This window comes from Bombina bombina, chromosome 3 (genome assembly GCF_027579735.1).
Source record: "Bombina bombina isolate aBomBom1 chromosome 3, aBomBom1.pri, whole genome shotgun sequence".
NCBI classification, from domain to species: domain Eukaryota; kingdom Metazoa; phylum Chordata; class Amphibia; order Anura; family Bombinatoridae; genus Bombina; species Bombina bombina.
This window is the reverse complement of record NC_069501.1, coordinates 627,129,368-627,156,983: the sequence shown is the minus strand read 5'-3', so window position 1 is coordinate 627,156,983 and position 27,616 is coordinate 627,129,368. Positions and strand designations below refer to the sequence as shown.

Here is a 27,616-nt window from a genome sequence, read left to right as displayed (position 1 = left end):
ACATTTTAGTTTTAAAAATATTACATTTAAACGGACACAAAAATAATGTCAACTTTTCAGGATTCACAAACACTACACAATGGGAAACAATTCTCATTTACCTTTATTATTGCATTTCAGTTATTCAACTCATATGCTTGCAGCAACAGCATATCTACATAGGCTTAACACATGATCAGTCATGGATGCACATACATTACTTTTAACATTCACTCATACATGTGCATTCAAATGATGGGGGAAAAACACATTACATTCTCTATAGGAATCACAAAACAGAACATATGGATTTTACTGTAATTTTAACATCATGATCCCATCACAATAAACCATTAGGAATTACGTACAACAAGAACATCATTACACCAGATTACAGATGTCACTTTATGGGAAGGAACAACAATGCCAGACCGCTATATAGAAGTCAGCATATGTGGGACACAATCACAATATATACGTACATGTACATAACACGCATCACCCATCACGCAACCACAAAGCACACATTTATATTTTATTCAGCACACAATAACAATGTAGTCAAATACAACAACACAATGAGGATTTCAGAACTACATAGGCAGGTTAATAATATCATGACGTCATTAGAAGATTCAACCATACACATCACAGATTCACGACTGTACCGCCCCTTTCGGAACTTTAACACTCAATACTACAATACAACATATACGTAAAGAACAGTTTGGAACAGCATTATTAGGGCGATTTCAATGGGACAATTAATAAATATTGTCAGATCGCAAATCACTTATATATATAATACTACAGATGACAGCCGGAAGTTATTCAGCATTAGTGCGATTTGAAAGGGACGCATACAATATTGACAGCTCGGCAATCACTTATATACACAATACTACAAATGACAGCCGGAAGTTATTCAGTATTAGTGCGATTTGAAAGGGACGCATACAATATTGACAGCTCGGCAATCACTTATATATACAATACTACAGATGGCAGACGGGAAGTTATTCAGTATTAGTGCGATTTTAAAGGGACGTGTACAATATTGACAGCTCGGCAATCACTTATATACACAATACTACAGATGACAGCCGGCAGTTATTCAGTATTAGTGCCATTTGAAAGGGACGCATACAATATTGACAGCTTGGCAATCACTTATATATACAATACTACAGAGGGCAGACGGAAAGTTCGGAATTATTATTGCGATTTGAAAGGGACGCATACAATATTCACATCTCGGCAATCACTTATATATACAATACTACAGATGACAGCCGGAAGTTTTCAGTATTAGTGCCATTTTAATGGGACGCATACAATATTGACTGCTCGGCAATCACTTATATATATAATACTACAGATGGCAGATGGGAAGTTCTGAATTCTTATAGCGATTTTAAAGGGACGCATACAATATTGACAGCTCGGCAATCACTTATATATACAATACTACAGATGACAGCCGGAAGTTATTCAGCATTAGTGCGATTTGAAAGGGACGCTTACAATATTGACTGCTCGGCAATCACTTATATATATACAATACTACAGATGGCAGACGGGAAGTTCTGAATTATTATTGCGATTTTAAAGGGACGCATACAATATTGACAGCTCGGCAATCACTTATATATACAATACTACAGATGGCAGATGTTACTTTATCGTTTACAAACAATATTGCAGCAACATTGATCGATCACATTCGATGCACATTATACACAACTATGCACTTTCATTCATGTTAGCCTGGACGTGTGCTTGTTACTATAAGATCGCGTTTAAGAAATATTGATTACGCATATGATCAAACATTACAAACATGCACTGTATGTGTGATATTTGACACTTTCACATTGAGATTCATTGTTGGAAAATAACATTTCAGCAAACAACAAATAAACGCCCACTGTGAAAGCATTCGCGCCGCTCACATACAAACAAGTGAATACAATCAGCAATCATTACAAACTCACTACCATTGGACTAATTGTACTATAAATCCCCCAAACAACATGGCCAATGCATCACTTGTGATCCACATCAGATCAAGTGCTTACCTTGTTACGCTGTTTTGAAAGATGGATGACGATGACATGGTAGACGCTGCTGGTGCTGCTATTAGCGAACTAGCTGTTGGTCGAATCAGGCAGCCTCGGCGGCTCAGACTGAGACGAAGGGGTCGTCTGGTTCGAGGTCCTCGTGTCTACAGGGTGAGACCCACCTTGGAAAACATGAGCGACTTTGAGGTTTATGATAAGTATCGGCTCAATCGCGAACAGCTCATTGGCCTTTATGATCTTCTTAAACCTCATTTGGAGCCACGTATAAGAATAAGGACTGCTGTTCCCGCCATGAGTAAGATGCTAAGCTGTCTATACGTCCTGGCCTCCGGGAGTTTTCAATCCGGAGAACTGTACATGCATGGCCTGGCTCAAGGTACATTCTCTGTGGTGTTTGATAACTTTCTGGACGCCATGGTACGTATCAGTAAGCAATACATAGGATTCCCACAGAATGATGGTGATTGGAGGCGCCTGAAGCGGGAATTCTTTGATATTGCTCAATTGCCCAATGTCTTGGGAGCCATAGATTGTACCCACATTGCGCTGCGTGCTCCAATTGATGACTCGCCCTTCAGAAATCGCAAACATTTTCATAGCCTCAACGTGCAGTATGTTTGTGACGCACAGATGAGGATTATGCATGTGTGTGCGAATTTTGGAGGGGCTTGTCATGATGCCCGCATCCTCTCTCTGTCGTCCCTGTGGAGACCGTTTGAGGAAAGACAAATGCCCCCTGGTTATCTCGTTGGTGAGTATTTGTGCACAACATGGTTAATTAGTTTGACAATTGCCACTGTATTTTTAAAATGTTAGCGTAATGTTCAGCTATAGGATGCAATTTAACCATATATTTTCCCCCCACTAATGTCTACTTTTAGTTCAATGCAGATATGTAGCATGTCTTACCTTAAATGCTCAGATAGAGAATGCAATGTAACCATGTAGTTTGCATTTTACACAAGGCTTGATTTAGGAGAAATACGCATATGTAGCATGTCTTAGCTGAAATGGGAAGATATTAGCTAATGCAATTTAACCATGTCATTGTCTCTTTCCGCTAATGTCTTTTAGTTCAATGCAGATATGTAGCATGTCTTACCTTAAATGCTCAGATAGAGAATGCAATGTAACCATGTAGTTTGCATTTTACACAAGGCTTGATTTAGGAGAAATACGCATATGTAGCATGTCTTAGATGAAATGGGAAGATATTAGCTAATGCAATTTAACCATGTCATTGTCTCTTTCCGCTAATGTCTTTTAGTTCAATGCAGATATGTAGCATGTCTTACCTTAAATGCTCAGATAGAGAATGCAATGTAACCATGTAGTTAGCATTTTACACAAGGCTTGATTTAGGAGAAATACGCATATGTAGCATGTCTTAGCTGAAATGGGAAGATAGAGAATAATATTGAACTAGATTTTTTAAATTTAAAATAAACATTTGTTACTGGATTATCGTGTACAAAACTTTTTATTGTACTACAAATACTATTTTGAGGATTCTGTTAGAATTATGTTCTGTTCATAATTTATAGGTGATTCTGGGTACATGAGCCGGCCTTGGCTCATTACCCCCTTGCGTAGCCCAACTGATGTGTCTGAGGAGCGCTACAATAGGGCTCATAAGAGAACCAGGGCGGTGGTTGAACGGATGTTCGGGCTCCTGAAGATGAGGTTCAGGTGCCTGGACAGGTCGGGAGGAGCCCTCCAGTACAACCCAAAGAAGGTGGCTAAGATCGTTGTAGCCTGTAGCGTCCTGCATAATATTGCACAGCGGGCTGGGATGCTGCAGGCCGTCCGGCCGGACAGAAACCTCCTCAGAGATGAGGAGGATGATCCTGTTCTAGAGGGGCCATTCCGGGACAAGGGGCTCAATGTCAGAGCAGACATCATCAACCGCAACTTTAGACGGTAAAGAATAGAAGTTAGACTGGAGTATTATCAATAGATGTGAACTCTAGGGAAATGACAAGTAGAGAATTGTGCAAACATGTTAGGATTGTTCATCAAATGCTAAAAATGTGTTTCATTTATTAATATAGGTGATGCTCTGGCCATTGGGTCCTGTAGCGAGTCTTTGCCACCTGGTTTTTAAAGAGGACATCAGCTGGTAAGTATAAATGTCTGGACTGTTGCTGGCATGAATTGTACACAAATACATCATATGGCATACATTTTATAAACTAGTATTTAGTTTACACATGACTACTCAGAAAGGGATCTTCTAGCATGACTATGGTTCAATGTCACACATTAGAGGTTTTTTTTGCTCAATATGACTCATCTTCACGCTTGATAGAACATAACACAAGATGCTACACAGTAAGCTAGTGACAGAAATTTCTTATGAAATGGGGGGTGGGAGAGGGCTACAGAAATGATTCACACACTTGTAGTAATTTTGAATAAACTTTTTATGCCATTAGGGAGCTGACTTAATCTAAAGACTGAAAGGGAAGAATTAGAAGCCTGACAGTGAAGATTGCCCAGACTGACAGTGGAAAAAGCCAAGATTGAAATTGAAGTATACCAATGGGATCATGTCTGGCATTATCTTTCAAATCTGCTGACCTTGAAAACCATACAAAGACATGTTCACATGGTAAGTGCCAACTATTTGATAGAATAAGGCTGTTGAGGCATCCTATTGGAGACACTTAGATGATTTTCAAATTTTTAGATGGGATTTCACAGTCCTCTATTTTTGAAATGATGAATAAGACACCTATTGAAGATCAACTGTTTACCCCTGAATTGACTTTCAAAGACCATGCATTATCCAGGTTGGTGTACCAATGCATGCTAGTTAAGAATCACAGGAAGAATGTAGAATATTAGTAGCTTACATACATTAGTCATATTTAGTTCTTAATTAGATATTTAGGGATCACAATCAGACACTTAGATGATTTTCTAATTTTTAGATGGGATTTCACAGTCCTCTATTTTTGAAATGATGAATAAGACACCTATTGAAGATCAACTGTTTACCCCTGAATTGACTTTCAAAGACCATGCATTATCCAGGTTGGTGTACCAATGCATGCTAGTTAAGAATCACAGGAAGAATGTTGAATATTAGTAGCTTACATACATTAGTCATATTTAGTTCTTAATTAGATATTTAGGGATCACAATCAGACACTTAGATGATTTTCTAATTTTTAGATGGGATTTCACAGTCCTCTATTTTTTAAATGATGAATAAGACACCTATTGAAGATCAACTGTTTACCCCTGAATTGACTTTCAAAGACCATGCATTATCCAGGTTGGTGTACCAACGCATGCTAGTTAAGAATCACAGGAAGAATGTTGATTATTGGTAGCTTACATACATTAGTCATACATATTTCATCATTAGATATTTAGGGATCACAATCAGAAAAAGGAATACATATTATAGTTGATATAGAGGTATTTGAATGGACATGAAATATGACATTTATGTTCAACATATATATTATTGAAATGTGATATACATTATTATGTATAATTAGAAAATCAGATATTTTAATTTATTTTTTAATACACAATATAATGTTGTTTTTTTTTTGTTTTTTTTTTAAATTTAATTAATAAATATCTTTAAAAAATGTTGAACAAAGTTAGAGCATAGACACAAGATGATTGTAAATGTATTTTATGAATCTTTGACTACGTGTGTATTAACTTTGTTAAAATTTTGTTTTTTAATTTCAGATTGGCATCTGATGACTTCCAGGAATATTTTTTTGTTTTTGGTTCAGAAACTATTAATTTTTAAAATGGTAATAATAAATATTTTAGTATTAAATACACTCTTTGGAACAGATTATAATAAATATCCATATAATCTGTCAATAAAAAACAATTTGACTCCCATGACTGGTAGTTGTCTATTTGACAAGCACATGCATAAGATCAAATAATGCATTAATTGTAGAAAATCCACTGATTCCGAGAATATTACATTAAACTATCTTTTTTAACATTCATTGGGGAGTGAGATCCATCAATGCTTTTCTTTTGAAATTCTTAGATGTTAAAATAATTTCGGATATGTAGTCAATTTCTCATAAATTATTTGTTTTCACTTTTAAGAAGGGGAAGTGGTTCAATTACATTAAAGTGACAGTGTTGTTGAATGTAAAATTAATTTTATAAGATCTTGTATCTTCCTTAGGTATCTCAAAACATTATTTGCTAAATTATTTTAATTTTTACATTTATAAATGGTAGGTCATTTAACTTGATATTTTTCACAAGCTAGTTATTGGATGCCAGGTTAATCGATTTTATTTTCTAGTGGAGTCATTTAACTATAGTTATTAATATTATGTAGTTTTTAAAATCTTACCTCTTGGGTTAGACATCACATATCTATATATAATTTTCATTCCCCTTTAGTTTATTTTGACAATGTTAAATCAACATTACAAATGTTTTTGTCCTTAAAGGGACATTCACAAAGTATATTGTGTATTGATTTTTAAATAATTCATAAAAGAATTTAAACATATTTAGAAAGTACTATAGAATTACATTCAGTCTTTAAATATACTTTGAAAAAAAACCATCAATGCACATATCTTAGTCAATTACATAAGGTATCTATGTGCAACCAACAATCAGCATCAAAATAGCCTATGTAGATATGTATTTAATCCAAAAATATATATAATTACAATCTAATGATTGAATACCCAAACATATTAAGTTGTTCAAATATTATAATCTTATCCAAAATGCATACATAACATATAGCTTAATGTCCCTCTAAGCTGAAGACTCCGAAATACATCCTTTACAATATATATTTTAGTCAGTGTGTAAAACAATCCAGAAGTTAATCTAAATTTTATTTACTCATATGTTATACTAATTTATCAAAAGGAAGGTGCCTAGGTTTCTGATATTTCTAGCATTATTGTGAAATGTTTATTTAAAGGGACATGAACTAAAAATATACTTAAAGGGAGACAGTTAAAAAATTTATGATTTATACATTCTGAATGAGTATTCTATTTTAAGCAACTTTAAAAATTGTCTCATATTATGAATGCTCCTTGTGATGTTGCTATCATTACTTTAAAAATAAGGCATTAAATAGATAATTTATTTGCTTCAGTACTCTGGACTGAACTTGGTTTTTTGTGGTGGATTAATTTATCCAACAATCATCAAGGACAACCCAGGTTTTTTGCAACAATTGTCCGTAATCTCAAATATCATTATTGATTTGCAAAGAAAGATAACAAGATAATTGTTAACATTTGAGAATCGGATTAAATTATAAAGTTGATTAACATTTCATGCTCAATCTGAATCACCAACGCTAAATTTGTTTGGACAGTGTCCCTTTAAGAGATTTAAATAGTGTATTTACTTCTCTTCCTATCTTGACATACTTTGCTTGAAAAGCATATCGAGATAGGCTCAGTAGATGAAGATTGGTGGATGCACAGAGATGCCTTATGTGATTGTCTCAACCATGTGCATTTAAATTTCTTCTGTTGAGGATATCTAAATACTAAGATAAATTGATTTACATTTTAAAGTCTAAACAATCTTCTATCTCTACAGATCATTTGATACAATTGTTTGTTTGTAATGTCTATTTAAAAATAGACGCCATTGCACAATAACATATATGAGCACTTCAGACAAATACAAGCTCGAGGTGTATTTACTAATAACAAACAAACCTGTAGTTTAACATTTATAAACAGATTATCCAAGTTACTGACCTTATAACCTGAATTTGAACATTCAGAAATATTGCGTGGGAAACGCATCTTGAAACACCAGATTAGCATCTTTAAACATTAGAGTCTAATGTCACGCAATAGCACACAATCAATGTGCATTATGAAATACATTTAATAGAGCAATATCAATACTTCACAATAAGTCAATAAATGGATTTTATGAACAATAAAGACATACAATATTAAATGTGTATTTGTATTAAAGAAACAGACCGTTATTAAACCGAGAAATGTCTACAACATTTAATAATGTGACAGTATTAGATTTTAAAGAGAATTTAATCATTAATATTTAACGGATCACGGATATTAAATCTGCGTCACACATATCCGCATGACAGGCCCATGAGTTACTAATAAGTCTACATGAAAAATGAAGTAACAGCACCACCATGAGGTATGTGTAAGGAAGTTAATAAGATATGAAACATTAAGGAACGGCCAATCAGAGTTCATCACACAAACACAACTTGAGTCAGGATGGTCTCACAGACATTCTAACAATATTTCAAACTTTTATCCAATCAGATGTACAGATAACTTGTCCCATGGTGCATCTCATGTTTACTTCACCATATAAAAGTCCATTACACGTTGCCATCTTTGTCAGTTCTCTAATGCCTGCAGGCAGTATATCTGATATTTTTTTTTTTTAAAAATCTACAACCCAGCAGGCATGTCAGCTCCCAGGTTCACCAAGGAGGAGAGCGCTGCACTGGTCCACGCCGTCAAGGACTTTTATCCCCATCTGTTTGGGAACAAGAGGAGGTTGACAGATGCGCATGTTAAGAAGGCCCTCTGGGAGTCTATCACCAATGCGGTTAGATTGGTGTGTGACGTCCAGAGGACCCAGGATCAGATCATGAGGAGATTCGGAGATATGAGGTTGCGGTTAACAAAAAAAGTCAACCTCATAAGGGACTGGGTACAAGCCCGTAAAAGAGGTGGCAAAAGAGAGGCCCCGCGGAAACTGTACCTACTCCCTTATGAGGTGACTTTATGCGAGCTCCTCAATCTCCGGGTCCCCAAAAGATTTAGATCCTCGCCATCCTCGGCCTCCTCTTCTTCCCTCCCAGCTGCGGGATCTGAAAGTCCTGACGCGGGGGCCAGGGCAGCTGCTTCTCCGTCCGGTGGCCTGGGAGGAGATGGAGAATTTGAACCAGGTAATTATCCAACTTCATATAATATCTTAATATTTGTTTTTTTATCAAAAAATGTGTATATAGTCAGATACTAAACCTATACAGATCTCACAACATACACTACATATGATGTTTAGATATCTGATTTTAGATTAGTGACACATGAAATAGGAATGATGTGTCTTGCGCTCTACAGAATATGCGTCACAGAGCGAAAATGGAATTTCGCATACACGTTAACATGGGTTTGCTGTAAGTGGCATTGCTTTATACATGTTGGTCAAATGACGGATGCGTAATTCCGCATGGAATCATTGCGCAATGATCGCGAAAATGGAATTGCGCATACATGTTAACATGGGTTTGCTGTAAGTGGCATTGCTTTACACATGTTGGTCAAATGACGGATGCGTAATTCCGCTTTGAATCATTGCGCAATGATCGCGAAAATGGAATTTCGCATACACGTTAACATGGGTTTGCTGTAAGTGGCATTGCTTTACACATGTTGGTCAAATGACGGATGCGTAATTCCGCTTTTAATCATTGCGCAATGATCGCGAAAATGGAATTGCGCATACACGTTAACATGGGTTTGCTGTAAGTGGCATTGCTTTATACATGTTGGTCAAATGACGGATGCGTAATTCCGCATGGAATCATTGCGCAATGATCGTGAAAATGGAATTGCGCACACACGTTAACATGGGTTTGCTGTAAGTGGCATTGCTTTATACATGTTGGTGAAAATGAAATGTGAATTATTATATATGTGAAGAATACAGTATTCTTATTTTCAATATTATACATAATAAAAAAAGAAGAATCCAAATAAATTATAACATATGCCCATCAATTGATGAGAATGAAATAACACCAAAAAATAATTAAAGCTACAGTAAACAACACAACTGATTGAAAATAAGAGTACAGGATATATTTATCATGAATTGAATTGAGGAAACAATTAACTCATGGGACTACCAAAGGATTAATAGTTTTAAATTGATTTGCTAATAATGTAAAGATTTTAAACATGGCATAATTTGTATTAATGATATGCAATCCTCATTTAATATATTACAGATATGGATGTTGCTGCTGGATCCTTAAGGCAGGGCTTGTCACAGTATGGTATGTCTCATTTTAATTGACATTTGTCTTAGAAACATGGACAGAACATTACATACTAAATCCACATTGTTCAATATTTATATGTAATGTCCCTTTAATAGATGAAAATTAAATAATTCTTCGGATATCCTTAAATAACATATTAGATTTGAATTGCATGCTCAATCCCATTCATTACATCAACATATGGAGTAGAGAATTCATTAACACCAACATTGTCAAATCAATATAATTTTATATTAAAGGGATACTGAGCTAAAATTATTAATGTTGTCATTCAGATAGAGTATGCAATATTAATAAACATTTAAATATAATACTATAATCATATGTGAAATATTCTATTGCTAAATGTATTTTAAAATCAAGAATGTACGTTTATCTGCATCTCAATTTTGGTTGACCAACCTGGGTTTTTATTGATGATTGGTGGATACCTTCAACAAACAATATTTATTGAATCCAATATTGCTTATCTGCCTTTAAGATTAAAATGTAGCAACATTAAAATTATAATAGGAGTCAATGTTAAATCAGTTTGAACAGTGAAATCAATGATTTAAATAAATCATGTCAGTGTCCCTTTAATAAACAATAGATTCATTCATCTTTACATTCTTTGGATTAAACAATATTGATATATAATTCACATATTCACTGTTGGAGTTACTTTATAGATATCAGCATACTCTAACAGCACCATGATTACATATTTGTACTAATCAATTTGGTTTTGTATTGTGATAAATATGTGTTGTGTCCTAAACAAGATTACTGTACATTGCACAAATGGCTCGATGTGCCACATGTCTTTGTTTATATTTGTCAACAGCTGTTCTTCAAAATGTGGTTTGTGTGTATTCTTTTAAGAACATTGATCAATGGGTATATTTAGATATGCAATAGCATCGTATGAGATGAGTTTGATGTCTAATATAGTCAGAAATTAAACATATGTTCAATACATCATTTTTAACAGAATCCCCTTGATTCAATCAAGCATTTTTTGGTTTAATGACTGCTCTATTCTTCACATTTTCAAGTTGATTAATCTTAAAATTCGATACAGATGTGATTTAGTGATATCCCAAATGTGTTTACTAATATATATCTATATCATTCATAGAGAGAGTTGGTGTGGGGAGCCCACAGGAATCCAGCAGTGACACAGAGCCGCCTTTGCGGTCTCCTGGTAAGTCCATTGACTCATTTATATGTCATTGAAGGTGTATTGGTAATCAATATTATGAGCATGATTCTGATGAAGCATAACATTTGAAACAAACATATAATTTTCTCTTCTGATTATATATTAATTTTCTTTGAATATTGAAAGATTAATAATTACAACTTTATTAGTCTACACATTTGTTATTCAGAAGATGTATAGCATATGTTTGTTTCCATGTTCATTTTTGACAACAGTCATCAAGTGATACACACATGAGAAATCTTAAATGTTCTATGTACTATGCTTTTATGATTTTTAAATTAATACAAACAATACATCGAAAATCTGAATCATTGAGAATAACAAATCTAATGTAATTTGTATGCTCCATCAAAATGATGTAAATCATAACTTTGGGTGTGTATATCTTTAATGCAACATTGATGTGTGTCTTTGAACAACAGTAACATATGTTATAATATCTGATCTTAACGTGTACACAACATGTTATGTTTTACAGAGATTGATTTAACATGTGTGACGGAGGAGGAAGAGGCTGCCTTGGAGTCTGATGGTATGGAAATATATCTATCATGTTTCCAACATGTTGCTTTATTTGAAATCATTTTATTGAAGACATTCAAAGTCTACAGCTTTTGAACTTTAAAAAGGAATATTATTTGTCTGTTCAAATACACTACTGCCCCCTTTCTATATCAGGCAGCATGAAAATATATATATTTTTTTAAATGTATAATTCATGCCATCATTATGTCACATGCATATTCCAGGCCAAAACACAATAATAATGTTATAATTGTACAGACAGTAATTGATATTCATCTGAGTGCCTATATGCATACCATATCCTCATTTCATAATTGTTTACAAATTCAAACACACTTCGAAGTATATTGAAAACATAATCAATTTGAAATGCGTTGATTTGATTTCATGATGTATGAGATGTTAATATATTTTTTATTTTTTTTCAGATGGATCCGCCACTTCTGGTCATCTGGTTTCCGCCCATGCCCAGTCCCCTGACCAGTCACAGACCCCTGCCCATGCCCAGACCCCTGCCCATGCCCAGACCCCTGCCCATGCCCAGACCCCTGCCCAGGCCCAGACCCCTGCCCAGGCCCAGACTCCTGCCCATGCCCAGACCCCTGCCGGCCCTTCCTATTTGTCATTTCCTGTCCCTCCCAAAAAACGCCTCTACAACCCCCTTCGCCACTCTCCCCGTATTATGGCCCGTACAGCTGCCCAGACCCCAACTCACCACTCCCCAGCTGTACGGCCTACCCCGGAGCAGCAGCTCATCCCTCCCCAAGCCAATCCCATCCCTCCCCAACCCAATCCCATCCCTCCCCCCTGTCTCAACCTTCATTGTCCTGGGTGTCGGATTGTCCTTCCCAGGCACAGCTGTAAGTATCATTCAAAATCAACATTATAAGATACTTAAAGGTACACTGAAGGTAAATATTTTCTATTGTGATTCAAATAGAGCATGCAATGTTAATCAAATTTATAATTTACTACTCTTATGAATTATTCTTCATTCTCTTGCTATCTTTATTGAAACAAAGAAATGCCTAGAATTAATTTTAAATAGAAAATAATTGTGGACATCATTTCTTTATTGTTGGATGAATGTATCCATCAACCAGCAGGGACAAACAAAGTTGATAAACAAATATGGCCTGCCCTAAAAACCGACATTCTTGCATTCAAAATCTAGCTAGAGAATTCTAACATTTAAAGAATATGTGTAATTTTTAAATATTTGTAATGTCATGCTCTATCTGAATCAGTCAATTAAATATTTAGGTTCAGTGTCCCTTTAATTTGATATCACTACATATACCAATCACCACTACTTGGATCCAACAATTTATGTACAAATGTTGATACATTATCTCTTGTCTAACCCAGTGGGAATGTAATTTCTTCAGGTTGCTATGTTTACACAGCTTGTCCTCAACGCCAAAATGTTTAAGGATAGGTTTGCCTACCACAGTATAATTAAAATATTTAAATTGCTAATGTAAGTACAATGTAAATCCTTTAACAAGATTTTATACACTCAAGCTGTATAAGTGGATCATCTAAAACCAATTAAAGGGGACAACATGTTTGAGTAAACTGTCCCTTTAATGATTTCGGTCTGTCTGAATAACATATTTAATGTGTAAAGAATCAATTTAAACTAATTGATGTAAAGAATGGTTTGTCTTTATGATGACAATGTATCTTTGCTTATTTTTTCGTCTGTTGTGTAATTATCCTTAATATTTAATTTATTCTTTATTTTAGGCTGTGACTCAGCATGGCTCATGCTAGAAGGTATAGCACGAGTAGAGCAGGCCGTGTTGAGGAACGCAGCTGTCCTGAGAGGGATGAACGACACCATGCAGGCCCAGCTCCGGGTTCAGGACTTGACTCTGCGTGAAATCATGCGATTAACTTCAAGGCCTGAATCTGGAGCTGGACATGCACAGGACGATGAAGAGGATGACCAGTAAGTGGAGGATCTGGAGATGCTCCAAGGTCGCAGATAAGAATCCTCTGTCCACATGTTGCTGTTTTTTTTTATTGTTGCCATTTGGCCTTTTTCAAAGTTTATTGTTGTGCCTATTGCACTCTTTTACCTTGTCATATGTCTCCAATGGGGCTATGCTGGCCCTTGGTAACTCTCTTCATGGACTGTGATGCACTCTGTTACCTTGTCATATGTCTCCAATTGGGCTATGGTGGCCCTTGGCAACTCTCTTCATGGACTGTGATGCACTCTGTTACCTTGTCATATGTCTCGAATGGGGCTATGGTGGCCCTTGGCAACTCTCTTCATGGACTGTGATGCACTCTGTTACCTTGTCATATGTCTCCAATGGGGCTATGCAGGCCCTTGGTAACTCTCTTCATGGACTGTGATGCACTCTGTTACCTTGTCATATGTCTCCAATTGGGCTATGGTGGACCTTGGCAACTCTCTTCATGGACTGTGATGCACTCTTTTACCTTGTCATATGTCTCCAATGGGGCTATGCTGGCCCTTGGTAACTCTCTTCATGGACTGTGATGCACTCTGTTACCTTGTCATATGTCTCCAATGGGGCTATGGTGGCCCTTGGCAACTCTCTTCATGGACTGTGATGCACTCTGTTACCTTGTCATATGTCTCCAATGGGGCTATGGTGGCCCTTGGCAACTCTCTTCATGGACTGTGATGCACTCTGTTAACTTGTCATATGTCTCCAATGAGGCTATGGTGGCCCTTGGCAACTCTCTTCATGGACTGTGATGCACTCTTTTACCTTGTCATATGTCTCCAATGGGGCTATGCTGGCCCTTGGCAACTCTTTTCATGGACTGTGATGCACTCTGTTACCTTGTCATATATCTCCAATGGGGCTATGCTGGCCCTTGGTAACTCTCTTCATGGACTGTGATGCACTCTGTTACCTTGTCATATGTCTCCAATGGGGCTATGGTGGCCCTTGGCAACTCTCTTCATGGACTGTGATGCACTCTGTTACTTGTCATATGTCTCCAATGGGGCTATGGTGGCCCTTGGCAACTCTCTTCATGGACTGTGATGCACTCTGTTACCTTGTCGTATGTCTCCAATGGGGCTATGCTGGCCCTTGGTAACTCTCTTCATGGACTGTGATGCACTCTGTTACCTTGTCATATGTCTCCAATGGGGCTATGGTGGCCCTTGGCAACTCTCTTCATGGACTGTGATGCACTCTGTTACTTGTCATATGTCTCCAATGGGGCTATGGTGGCCCTTGGCAACTCTCTTCATGGACTGTGATGCACTCTGTTACCTTGTCATATGTCTCCAATGGGGCTATGCTGGCCCTTGGTTACTCTCTTCATGGACTGTGATGCACTCTGTTACCTTGTCATATGTCTCCAATGGGGCTATGGTGGCCCTTGGCAACTCTCTTCATGGACTGTGATGCACTCTGTTACCTTGTCATATGTCTCCAATGGGGCTATGGTGGCCCTTGGCAACTCTCTTCATGGACTGTGATGCACTCTGTTACCTTGTCATATGTCTCCAATGGGGCTATGCAGGCCCTTGGTAACTCTCTTCATGGACTGTGATGCACTCTGTTACCTTGTCATATGTCTCCAATGGGGCTATGGTGGCCCTTGGCAACTCTCTTCATGGACTGTGATGCACTCTGTTACCTTGTCATATGTCTCGAATGGGGCTATGGTGGCCCTTGGCAACTCTCTTCATGGACTGTGATGCACTCTGTTACCTTGTCATATGTCTCCAATGGGGCTATGCAGGCCCTTGGTAACTCTCTTCATGGACTGTGATGCACTCTGTTACCTTGTCATATGTCTCCAATGGGGCTATGGTGGCCCTTGGCAACTCTCTTCATGGACTGTGATGCACTCTGTTACCTTGTCATATGGCTCAAATATTCCTTATTTTTACAAGATTATTTCTAAACGTTGTTGATGTTTTCTTACATACTAATAAAAGACATGTCATTGCACAATTCTTTGTCCTCATTCTTCATGTTATTTTTTAAAAGCTCTAGTTTATCTTGTTGATCCTTAAAGGGACCTACCAAAAATATTTTTTTTACAAAAATCATATATGTAAGACAATTGTAAATGACTTTAAGATTAACATCTCCAATGTAATCTTATTATTTGTCTTTATATATTTTTCTCTTAGCTTTATCATTGCATGATTATGATTAGCATAGTAATTGTTTTATATATGTATATATAGATTGTTATTTGTGTATACATGTATATTTCAATTTTCACATCCATGTGTGTATTTAGAAACTCTGCATGAATTGATGCACCTTTAACAAATGATCTGAGGATTGATACAATGATATAATCCCTGTAAAGTGTTCATTTTATTGAAATAGTATTGTCTATGTGTATCCTCTTTTTAAAAACAAAATCATGTCCCTTTAAGTGATGGTGAGCACAATTGTTAATGAATGTATTTCCATTTCTAAAGCGTTTTTGTCCTTTTTACATGAACAAGGACATATAATCTTATTAATAAACAATCTTATTGTAATGTTGACAGCACATGTATTTCATTTTCAATTCTATCTTATTGTAAAAGTGTAACCAAATAAATCTCTGTGTGTAATGCAAATATTTTAGATGATGAATATTTTTTAACAAATATGTTAACAAAATACTTCTCCTCCCATATATGGCTATAGGTAGGCTTGACCATATTTAAACTTGAATAAATGACACGTTTAATCAATCCATGTATAATTATTAGTATTCCAAAACAATCAAAACATTTATTAAAACATCAATGGCATATGTATTTCTCATGTGTATCTTTTAAATGTTAAAGATATACACCATAGCTATAGTTCAAGGGACAGTCAAGTCCGAAAAGATGATTCATGATTTCGTGACATTCCTAGATAGCAATCTAGACACATACTAGTTCCTAAAATATAAATACGTTTCTTAGTGATATGCCAAGCTGTCAACTGAGTCCTTGTATTGGCTGCGGTTTTTCAGCGATCTCGGATGCGCCATGTTGCTTAAGACGTCACCTGCCAGGCTGTCCAATGATTCCTTGTATTGACTGACGTTCTTACGTGATCAAGAATGTGCCTTTTATTGGATGGCGTTTTGACGCGATCAAGGATGCGCCTTTTTTTTGGGCGTTCTTAGGTGATCAAGAATGTGCCTTTTATTGGATGGCGTTCTTACGTGATCAAGGAAGTGCCATGTTAAGACGTCACATGCAAAGGTAAAAAAACGTCTGATTGGATTACGTAGTCCCGCAAAATTTCTTTGTGCACGTTAAACACGTTTGTGACTGCAGCCAATTTTAAAAACCTTGCAAATATGTATTATTTGCATCATGTTACATTGTTGACCCGTAGCTGATAAAGACCACCACATTCTCTTTTGCTGGATGTCTGGTTGAATAAACGAACGAAAGCAAAATGTTTTCATGCATATGATATTTCGAGGCAAGTGCAAATCTCTATAGTCCATGTTGTTTAATATGTTTGTCAACAATATGTTCCTTTTTCAGAAAAATGACTGTTGTGTTTAATGTTAAAGATATCTAATTAATAAATATGCGCTATTGTGTTAGAATAAAGTAATCAATATGCATTTAGCTTTATCATATGCTAAATATATGATGCCGACTTCTTCTAAATGTAATTTCGTTGTATATTTTATTAAAGGTTCATTAGACACTCACATTATAAATGAAATCTTTTAATTTGGTCTCTAGTTAGATAGTCCATTGTTTAACAAATACACGTTTCATTTTGCTTCTGTTCAAATAAAATGTAATTAATTATCAGACTCCTCGCCAAGCCTCTAAGTTTCATGTGAGTACCATCTCCAGCTTTCTCCTGTTTTGTGTATGATGGTGTATTGTCTTGTTTTACTGTTGTAATGGGGGTTCATCTATATTTTCAATAGAGCTAACCCGATTTTCTTTGAAAGTGTTTGAAGCTTTGTAATATTGATATCAGTATATGTTAATCTTGTTGTTTGTAGTAGTGTCTATTACATACAGTTCTGTTAAAAATATAGTATACTGTCCCTTTAATGCAAATGTTGATTTTTGTATCATGTATGAGTTCCACATTGTTTAATCTTCAAATATATTATTGTTAGCATATTTTCACCCCCCACTCCTAAAAGGACTTTAAACCATATTCATTGTTAAAACAAATGTCTTTCTAAAAAAAAATTAACACAATAATGTCTCTTTAAGAAAATAGACTTTATTTAACACGTCAATATAAATCTGATTTCAATATTTATTGTTTGAACAAGTACATGTAGATATACCAACAAGCTTCAAATATATGTTAGCATATGTAATTTTGTTAAAGGGACAGTTTAGAAAACAAATAATGTTTTGCATTATTCTAAAAGTCAATTTTGTAATATCAATGGTATCAAATGTTTCTCACCAATTAATCATTTGTCTGTGTTTATTTAAATTTGCTAGCTAAACCTATGAGGTTCATGTGCTCATTTCTTCGAGCTTGAAGAGTGCATGTAATCATTATGCAATTTGACCACTAGAGGGCATTTGGATAGCATTTGTATATGTAAAACCTTGTGCTCATACAGCATATTATTTACCATGTATTGATCATTGATATCTAAAATGTTGTTATGTCAGAACAACAAATAAGTGGTCATTTTTCATAGTCATAGATACAAGGTTAAGCACATAAGTCACACGTATTTCTCCATGTTTTGTTGTTTCCAACTTGATAATGCGTAATACAGTGTTTTCTTTGTAATCAATAATTTTCTGACTGTCCCTTTAAGCTGTGTTATTGGCATTCAAACAGTAATATGCCATCATGGATAATTGTAATGGTAATTTTGTTTGCGATTCGGGAAACAGTTTGGACATCACATCACAGAAACCAATCAATATCATGAACAAGGATAGGTATGTGATGATGTGGTTTTCACACACTTATAACCCACACTCTGCAAACAATCTGCCTCCATGGACCCGGTCCCATAGAAGTAGATTATATACAGAGTGTGGTCCACAAGTGTATGAAAACCACATCATCACATACCTATCCATTACACATTAAATAAAAAAAACATTAAAGATGAAAATAAATACTTACTTCCTCTTCCTTCCCCTCTTCCCACGGGGCTGAGGCTCTGGGAGGGGCAACTGCCGACTCCGAAGAGTTCTCCTTGGAGATGTTGTGGGAAGAGTGGAAGGAAGAGTACTGGGACGACCAAGGTGAGGAGGAGAAGATGGCTGAGGAGGAGAAGATGGCTGAGGAGGAGAAGATGGCTGAGGAGGAGAAGATGGCTGAAGAGGAGGAGATGGCTGAAGAGGAGTAGATGGGCCGGCAGGAGGAGATGGGCCAGCAGCAAGAGGCCCAGCAGCAGGAGGCAGACCAGCATGCGCCTCCCGGAAAAAATTGAACATCTCTTGGTGCAGATTAATGATTCTGTTTTGGCCTTGTTCGATTCTATTAAGTATGTTTATTATTTGGTTTTGGCCTTCAATTATTTGATTTTGTCCATCAATAATTCGAGTTCGGCCTTCGATATTTTGTATCCGGGAGTTACGCATCTGGTCTATGTAGTCCAGTAGAACCCGCACCTCCGCTATTTCCTCTTGTTGTGCTTGGCGGGGTACCCGTGCACGGCGGTGTGCGGGTCCTTGAGGGTCCTCTGGTTCCGCGGGCTCCTCCTCTGCTTCCGGGGCCTCTTCATCAGCTTTCGTGCGCTCTTCGTCACGGGGGGCCTCTTCCCTCCGAAGTGGAAATTCCTCCCCACCACTCTCATCCCGGGGAGATGGATGAGGCTGTGTTTCTTGTGCTGCCTCCTCCCCAGACTCTGTATATTAGAAAAAAGAAAAAAAAATGTATATATTAGCATATTTGCAAATCAAGCTTTAAATGACTTAGCTTACGATACAATTACAAATGCAGAATCATTAATCCACTTTGAAATCTAACAATCAATACGATTTCCGCATTTTCTAAACCGTGTTTGTGATATCTCTGGTCAATCTGAATGTTTTCGCGTTTGTTTTCAGTCTGTTTAAATGCACACCTAACCTATAGCCTAGATACTGATGTAACCGCAAAGTAATTGTGAATGCGTGTAAACAACGTTATAGCATTAATCTGATCCTTAAAGGGACATGAAACCCAATGTTTTATCTTTCATGATTTAGAAGCATACATTTATAATCAACTTTCTAATGTACTTTTCTTATCTAATTAGCTTCATTCTCTGGATATTCTTTGCTGAAAAGCATATCTAAATATGCTTTTAAGATGCTGATTGTTAGCTGAATATAGCTGCCTCCTGTGATTGTTTCACCGTGTGCATGGCTATTTCTTCATTAAAATATATCTCAAGAATGATTCAAATTAGGTAATATAAGTACATTTGAATGTTTTGTCAAATTGTATTCGCTACCTCAATCATGAAAGTAAAGGTTTGCGTATAGTGTCCCTTGAAATACATTCGTATGTGAATCTATTGTTCAATGAGCTTACCGTCAGATGAGAGTGGCAGGTTCCCGGTATCAATTCCTCCGATACCGACTATATCCACCTCAGAGATGCTGGGCCGCAACATTTCCTTGAGATCCATCTTACAGTCCCGGTAGCGATGTTTTATCGAATCCAGATCTCTGTTCCGGCCACCCACTGCATTGACTGCATTTCTTATCTCATTCCAGAGCCTCCTCTTGTCAGTCGGGGTAGTCTTCTGGTGCTGCAGCCTCCTATACCTGGCCATATAGGCCTCGACGAGGGCCTCCTTCTCCTCCATCGAAAACCTCGCCTCCCTAGTCGCCTTGGCCTTCCCCTGTGACGATGCCCTCTGTTTCCCGGACTGTGAAGCCCTACTCTGTCCGCCACTGGGCCCAGCCACTTGTTCATCTTGAACCAAGTGGCTGGGTCCACCCACCGCTTCCACCCCCGCTTCCTGCCCTGTTCCTCTCCCCCTCCCTCTCCTCCCCCCTCTACCTCTCCCCTGCCTGGCCTCCATCTGTTCCCTAAACTAAACCCCAAATAATCAAACAAAAAGTGAGTGTGATGAAATGAAAGGGGGTCAAAATAAAGAACTAAAAAGACAAAAAAAGTGCTGAAAGTGTGAGAGGGATGTAAAAAAACAAAGAGGGTAAGGAGTATTTAAATTAACCAAAAGAAGAAGAAGACTAAAAGGAGGATATGTAAACTAAATGTAACTAGGGGATGGGGATGGGTATGGGATGGGTATGGGTTATGGGATAAGAGTAAATGGGATTACAGGGAATGGGGTATGGAGTGTAGTATGAGGGGGTAGGGGGTATGGAGTGTATGTAGTGTTATTGATAAGTGTATGTATGTATTGAATGTGTTTGCGTGTAAATGTGTTACGTGTACAGAAAAATCACTCGCTCGCTAACTCACACTACTACTAATTCTCACTAACACACTACTACTAATTCTCACTAACAAACACTCCCACTAACTCTCACTAACTACCACTAACTCACGCTCCCACTAACAACTCTCACTAACAACTCCCACTAACTCACTCACGCTCCCACTAACAGACTCTCTCCCACTCCCACTAACTCCCACTAACTCACTCACGATAACACTAACAACTGACTCTCTCACGCTAACACTAACTCACTCACAATAATGCACCAACTCTCTAATCTTAAACCTCCAATCTCCAAAGACCCACCAGCAACACAGTCAAAGAAGCCCTGCTTGTGTGGTGCTTATATACCCTGTGTAAATGTTTAATGATGTACCAATTTCCGTTGTAAATTGTGTTCAGGTGTGCTTTATTAGCAATTAATATTAGTGCAATGTGTATTAGTTGTGTGAATTTGCGCATGCTCATTTTGAGTTAGTATTTGTGGAATGTGTAGAATGCGATGATGTCATAGTGGTCGTTTTCTCTAACATTGTCCAATAGTATTCTTTTTAAATGTGAATTTGCGATGGTGTGTTATTAGTGAAGTGTTGTATATGTATGTTTGTCCTAATATATAGTGATATTGAATGCGATTATTTTTCTAGTGTATGTATATATTATTTATTCCTTGTTGTTATTTTGCGAATTTCCGCATCTTAAAGTATATGCGTATTCCCCGTATTAAATTTTATTAAAAATCCCCCCATTTGTGAATGTGTAATGCTTGTGTGCTTTGTTGATTGATTGTTGTTGTGACATTTGCGGCGTGTTATTGTTGTGCATGATGTGGTATGCGTCATATGACCGAGCTGTGCGTATTTCTCGCGAGATCGAGTGTTAGGTGAAAAAAGCTATTTTTTTGCTTTTCCATTGATCTCTATGGGAGACTGTCTAATGCGGGCAGTATTCCGCGTGTGACATACACGCGTTAGGAGCATCGTTAAATGGTCTTTTTTGTACTCTAAATACCGGAGTCAAACAATGCCGTGCGTTAGACATAAAACACGCGTGGCGTTAGCAACCCATCTACCGCCGAACTCCAAATCTAGCCGAGTGTTTCTCAGTTTTACCCTCAAGCACACCTAACAAGCCAAATTCTAATTTTCTTCCTGGACTGATCACCTGTGCTCAGATAGGGAAATCCTTAAAATCTTGACTGTTGGGGTGACATTTAAGGACTCGAGTTGAGAAACACTGAAAAAGTTTGTCATAAGGAAAGTGACAGGTAAAGTGTATAGTAGTGCAAACAAGCATCACAGAAACATGTACCAAATAAAGGGCCACAGGGAAATATCACAAGGGAAGGGTGCCATGATGAAATTTGCCAGGTAAAGTGTTCTATACTTAAAGGGACACTGAACCCAGTTTTTTTCTTTCGTGATTCAGATAGAGCATGCCATTTTAAGCAACTTTCTAATTTACTCCTATTATCAATTTTTCTTCATTCTCTTACTATCTTTATATGAAAAAGAAGGCATCTAAGCTTTTTTCTTAGTTCAGAACTCTGGACAGCAGTTTTTGATTGGTGGATGAATTTATCTACCAATCAGCAAGGACAACCTAGGTTGTTCACCAAAAATGGGCTGGCATCTAAACTTACATTCTTGCATTTCAAATAAAGATAACAAGAGAATAAAGAACATTTGATAATAGGAGTAAATTAGAAAGTTGCTTAAAATTTCATGCCCTTTCTGAATCACAAAAGAAAAAGATTGGGTTCAGTGTCCCTTTAAGTATTCAACAATAAAATGAGCCTGGTAAGCTGCTTATGTGATCAAGTTAGCTGCAGAAATGTGGTATCATGAATATTACTTTCTTCATCTTATATTTTTTTATATTTATGTAAGTTACATAATATTAAAAAGCAATATATTTGGTGCGTGCGTGTTATTTTAAAAAGGAGCTTGCTTTATTTTTTTTGCTTTAATATTTCCAAATATTTGCTGTAATTGCATTCAGTGGATTAAAAAATATCTAACAGTCACATTCTAGGGTATGAAACCTTGCCTCTTATTTTATGTTTTTAACCTAACAATATTTATGCTTCGCAGGTGGAGTACTTAGGGCCTGTATTAGTACTTGCTACAGAATGTTTGTAAAACACTGGATACTTATTAGATCTTACCAGTTTTGTGAGTTTCTTTGTTTTCTGGCTCCTTGTATGGAAATTGTAATGTTGTGTCCAGAAGTTTGAAGCAGTCTTTTAATGTGTTTTGTTGGTAAAACCCAACCAACTCCTATTACAGAGAAGCAAGAAATGAGCTAGAGATCATTTTCAGACACTCACGTTGCGCTTTCGTATCACATGCAATGAAGCGCTTTGGGAAATAGTTTATTTGTCTATGGTTCTGGTTAGTATTAATGGTAGAAGTGCATATATATTGTTAGCTAAAGTAACTCGACTGTAACCAGAATTAAAATGACATTGCATATAAACATGTTTCAGCATACATTTACACGTCACAAATATGTTTTGTATGAAACAAATTAGCGTTTTTTGAAATGCTCAGATTTACTATCACTTTAAGTAAACAAGTAAAGCTGACTAAATTGAAAGTGAAACTAATACTGCAGTATTGATTTTGTACTTCCTACTAATTCCTCATTGGCTGATAAGGACAGCTGACTCTGGTTGGCTGGTGGAGGACACACCTCTGCATGTACGACAAGATAGCATTGATTTATTCAGTACATGAACATGAGTTGTGACTGAAATACATTTTGTAATCCCCTCTTTTAAATGAAAGAAAGAAAAAAGTTGACTTCCATGGCCCTTTCACAAAAAGATTTATGAACTGTTCTATGTGATTAGCGTGGGTGGGAACCATGCATTTATAGTAATACGAGTAAAAGACCTAACAATGTATTAAGGTGTTAAGTTATATTGAATATGACACAATGGGCTAGATTACAAGTGACACACTAACTTTAGCGTTTGCACAATATTAGAATATCGCACCCCGCTAACTCGCACTCATATTACAATTTGAAAGTAAACGTGACTGCACAAGCACAAACTACATTTGTGCTCATCAGGTTATTGCGACTGAAGTCCTCACGTAAAGGGTTAGGACTAAACTAAAAGATGCACCAACCACAACATAAATACATTAAAGTGTAACACTCATATATACACTACCAATAAAAATTATTAATAGAAATACTAATAAAAATGGTTATAAGGTTTATGAAAAGATATTTGAATGGAAAGGGATATATTGTATATTTATGTATGTGTGTGTGTATATATATATATATATATATATATATATATATATATATATATATATATATATTATTTTTTTTTATCCCACAAAAGTAAGTACACCCCTAACATTTTTGTAAATATTTTATTATATCTTTTCATGTGACAACTGAAGAAATGACACTTTGCTACATGGTAAAGTAGTGAGTGTACAGCCTGTATAACAGTGTAAATTTGCTGTCACCTCAAAATAACTCACTACACAGCCATTAATGTCTAAACCGTTGGCAACAAAAGTGAGTACACCCCTAAGTGGAAATGTCCAAATTGGGCCCAAAGTGTCAATATTTTAGGTGGCCACCATTATTTTCCAGCACTGCCTTAACCCTCTTGGGCATGGAGTTCACCAGAGCTTGACAGGTTGCCACTGGAGTTCTCTTCCACTCCTCCATGACGACATCACAGAGCTAGTGGATGTTAGAGACCACACGCTCTCCCAACTTCCGTTTGAGGATGCCACACAGATGCTCAATAGGGTTTAGGTCTGGCCAGTCTATCACCTTTACCCTCAGCTTCTTTAGCAAGGCAGTGGGCATCTTGGAGGTGTGTTTGGGGTCGTTATCATGTTGAAATACTGCCCTGCGGCCCAGTCTCCGAAGGGAGGGGATCATGCTCTGCTTCAGTATGTCACAGTACATGTTGGCATTCATGGTTCCCTCAATGAACTGTAGCTCCCCAGTGCCAGCAGCACTCATGCAGGCCCAGACCATGACACTCCCACCACCATGCTTGACTGTAGGCAAGACACACTTGTCTTTGTACTCCTCACCTGGTTGCTGCCACACGCTTGACACCATCTGAACCAAATAAGTTTATCTTGGTCTCTTTGGACCACAGGACATGGTTCCAGTAATCCATGTCCTTAGTCTGCTTGTCTTCAGCAAACTGTTTGCAGGCTTTCTTGTGCATCATCTTTAGAAGAGGCTTCCTTCTGGGACGACAGCCATGCAGACCAATTTGATACAGAGTGCGTCTGAGCACTGACAGGCTGACCCCCACCCCTTCAACCTCTGCAGCAATGCTGGCAGCACTTATATGTCTATTTCCCAAAGACAACCTCTGGATATGACGCTGAGCATGTGCACGCAACTTCTGTGGTCGACTATGGCGAGGCCTGTTCTGAGTGGAACCTGTCCTGTGAAACCGCTGTATTGTCTTGCCCACCATGCTGCAGCTTAGTTTCAGGGTCTTGGAAATCTTCTTATAGCCTAGGCCATCTTTATGTAGAGCAACAATTCTTTATTTCGGATCCTCAGAGAGTTCTTTGCCATGAGGTGGCATGTTGAACTTCCAGTGACCAGTATGAGAGAGTGTGAGAGCGATAACACCACATTTAACACACCTGCTCCCCATTCACACCTGAGATCTTGTAACACTAACAAATCACATGACACCGGGGAGGGAAAATGGCTAATTGGGCCCAATTTGGACATTTCCACTTGGGGTGTACTCACTTTTGTTGCCAACGGTTTAGACATTAATGGCTGTGTGTTGAGTTTTTTTGAGGGGACAGCAAATTTACACTGTTATACAGGCTGTACACTCACTACTTTACATTGTAGCAAAGTGTCATTTCTTCAGTGTTGTCACATGAAAAAATATAATAAAATATTTACAAAAATGTGAGGGGTGTACTCACTTTTGTGGGATACTGTGTGTGTATATATATATATATATATACACACATACATATACGTCTAAATGTATGGATGTGTGTATATATATATATATATATATATAAATCCTTTTAATAAATTTTAATATTTAATGTGTTTTACTGTAAATATTTTACATTCCAATGTTCTTCACATAGGGGAAAATGTTCTATGTATTTTTAAATAGATATTCCTATATAGATATATATTTATTTTTTTAAATGCATAATATATATAGACATATATATTTAAAAATAAATAGAACATTTCATACTAGTTGAAGAACATTGGAAGGTAAAATATTCATAACTACCTTCAGGTTAGAGCAGTTGGTCTAATGCGTGTTGGGTTAGAGCATGTTAGTTAATTTGCATGCTCAATTGAGGTCTATGGGAATAATAAGTTAAATAGTAACTACTCTGTTATTGCATTTCATCCTGTTACTGCAGCTCTTTTATTATTCTGTTTTAATAGCTTAAGGGTTCCAGATACTTAAGTTCCGCCTCTTCATACTGGGCCCCGCCATCTTGGAGCTCAAGTATTCTTACAGCCTGGGCAGCATTTATATATCAATTAGGGTGTCAACGTTTTGACAATTGTATAAAGTGCTACAGGTTAGGGTGCATTATACAAAGCAGGATCTGTACATTTTTGCAGCTCCTGCATTGCTATATATCATTGAGTGCTTTTTAAAATATATTTTGTGTAACTTTAAACTGTGTGAAAAATGTAAAGCACACATGATATATCATGCACACTAACTCCATGCAAATGATACAGCTGTAAGAAAGCGGGCAATATTACTGATCTGTGCACTGCTTCTGTCACAGGCTCTGAGAATACACAAGCTCAAAGATGGCAGCTCCCAGTATGAATAGGTGGAGCTTCATTATCTGGCACCTTTAAGCTATTAAAACAGGAAAACTGATTTGAAAAGAGCTGAAGGAACAGGGTAAAATGCAATAACATACTAAGTAATAACTATTCTTTTGTAGTTGCGCACAGCATTTTAAAGTCCCTTTAAGGCGGTCACGATATATGAAGTCATGAAGTTACCATGTGGCGGCTTTCACTCACAAACAATTTAGTTTCAACTTGTAAAATGCACGCTTACCCACATGCATTAAAAGTTTACTTCTGGCGGTGTTTGTGTGTGAGCAAAAGTGCTAAATAGCGTGCCACTTATAATCTGGCCTGAACGGTGTAGTCACTATGAAGAATGTTCTTTTCATAATTAGAATGTAAGTGATTAAAGGGACATTCCAGTCAAAATTTAAATGCACATAGCTAAATTACATCTTTAAATACAAACATATTTGCAATATACATGTATTAGCAAAAATGCTTCTAGTAAAATTTATAACTGTTTTAGTGTTTACATTTTCTTTCATGTAATTGGCAAGAGTCCATGAGCTAGTGACGTATGGGATATACAATCCTACCAGGAGGGGCAAAGTTTCCCAAACC

At 36.9% G+C, this 27,616-nt stretch overlaps 1 protein-coding gene across 1 annotated transcript in view; it reads right to left on the bottom strand.

The window, feature by feature from the left end:
- VAV1 (vav guanine nucleotide exchange factor 1) overlaps positions 1-27,616 on the bottom strand; it is a 214,518-nt gene that overhangs the window by 22,710 nt on the left and 164,192 nt on the right. Inside the window, exon 25 of the mRNA XM_053707291.1 lies at positions 23,355-23,466. Coding sequence (XP_053563266.1) covers positions 23,355-23,466 — 112 coding nt within the window. The remainder of the gene's footprint in view (positions 1-23,354; positions 23,467-27,616) is intronic.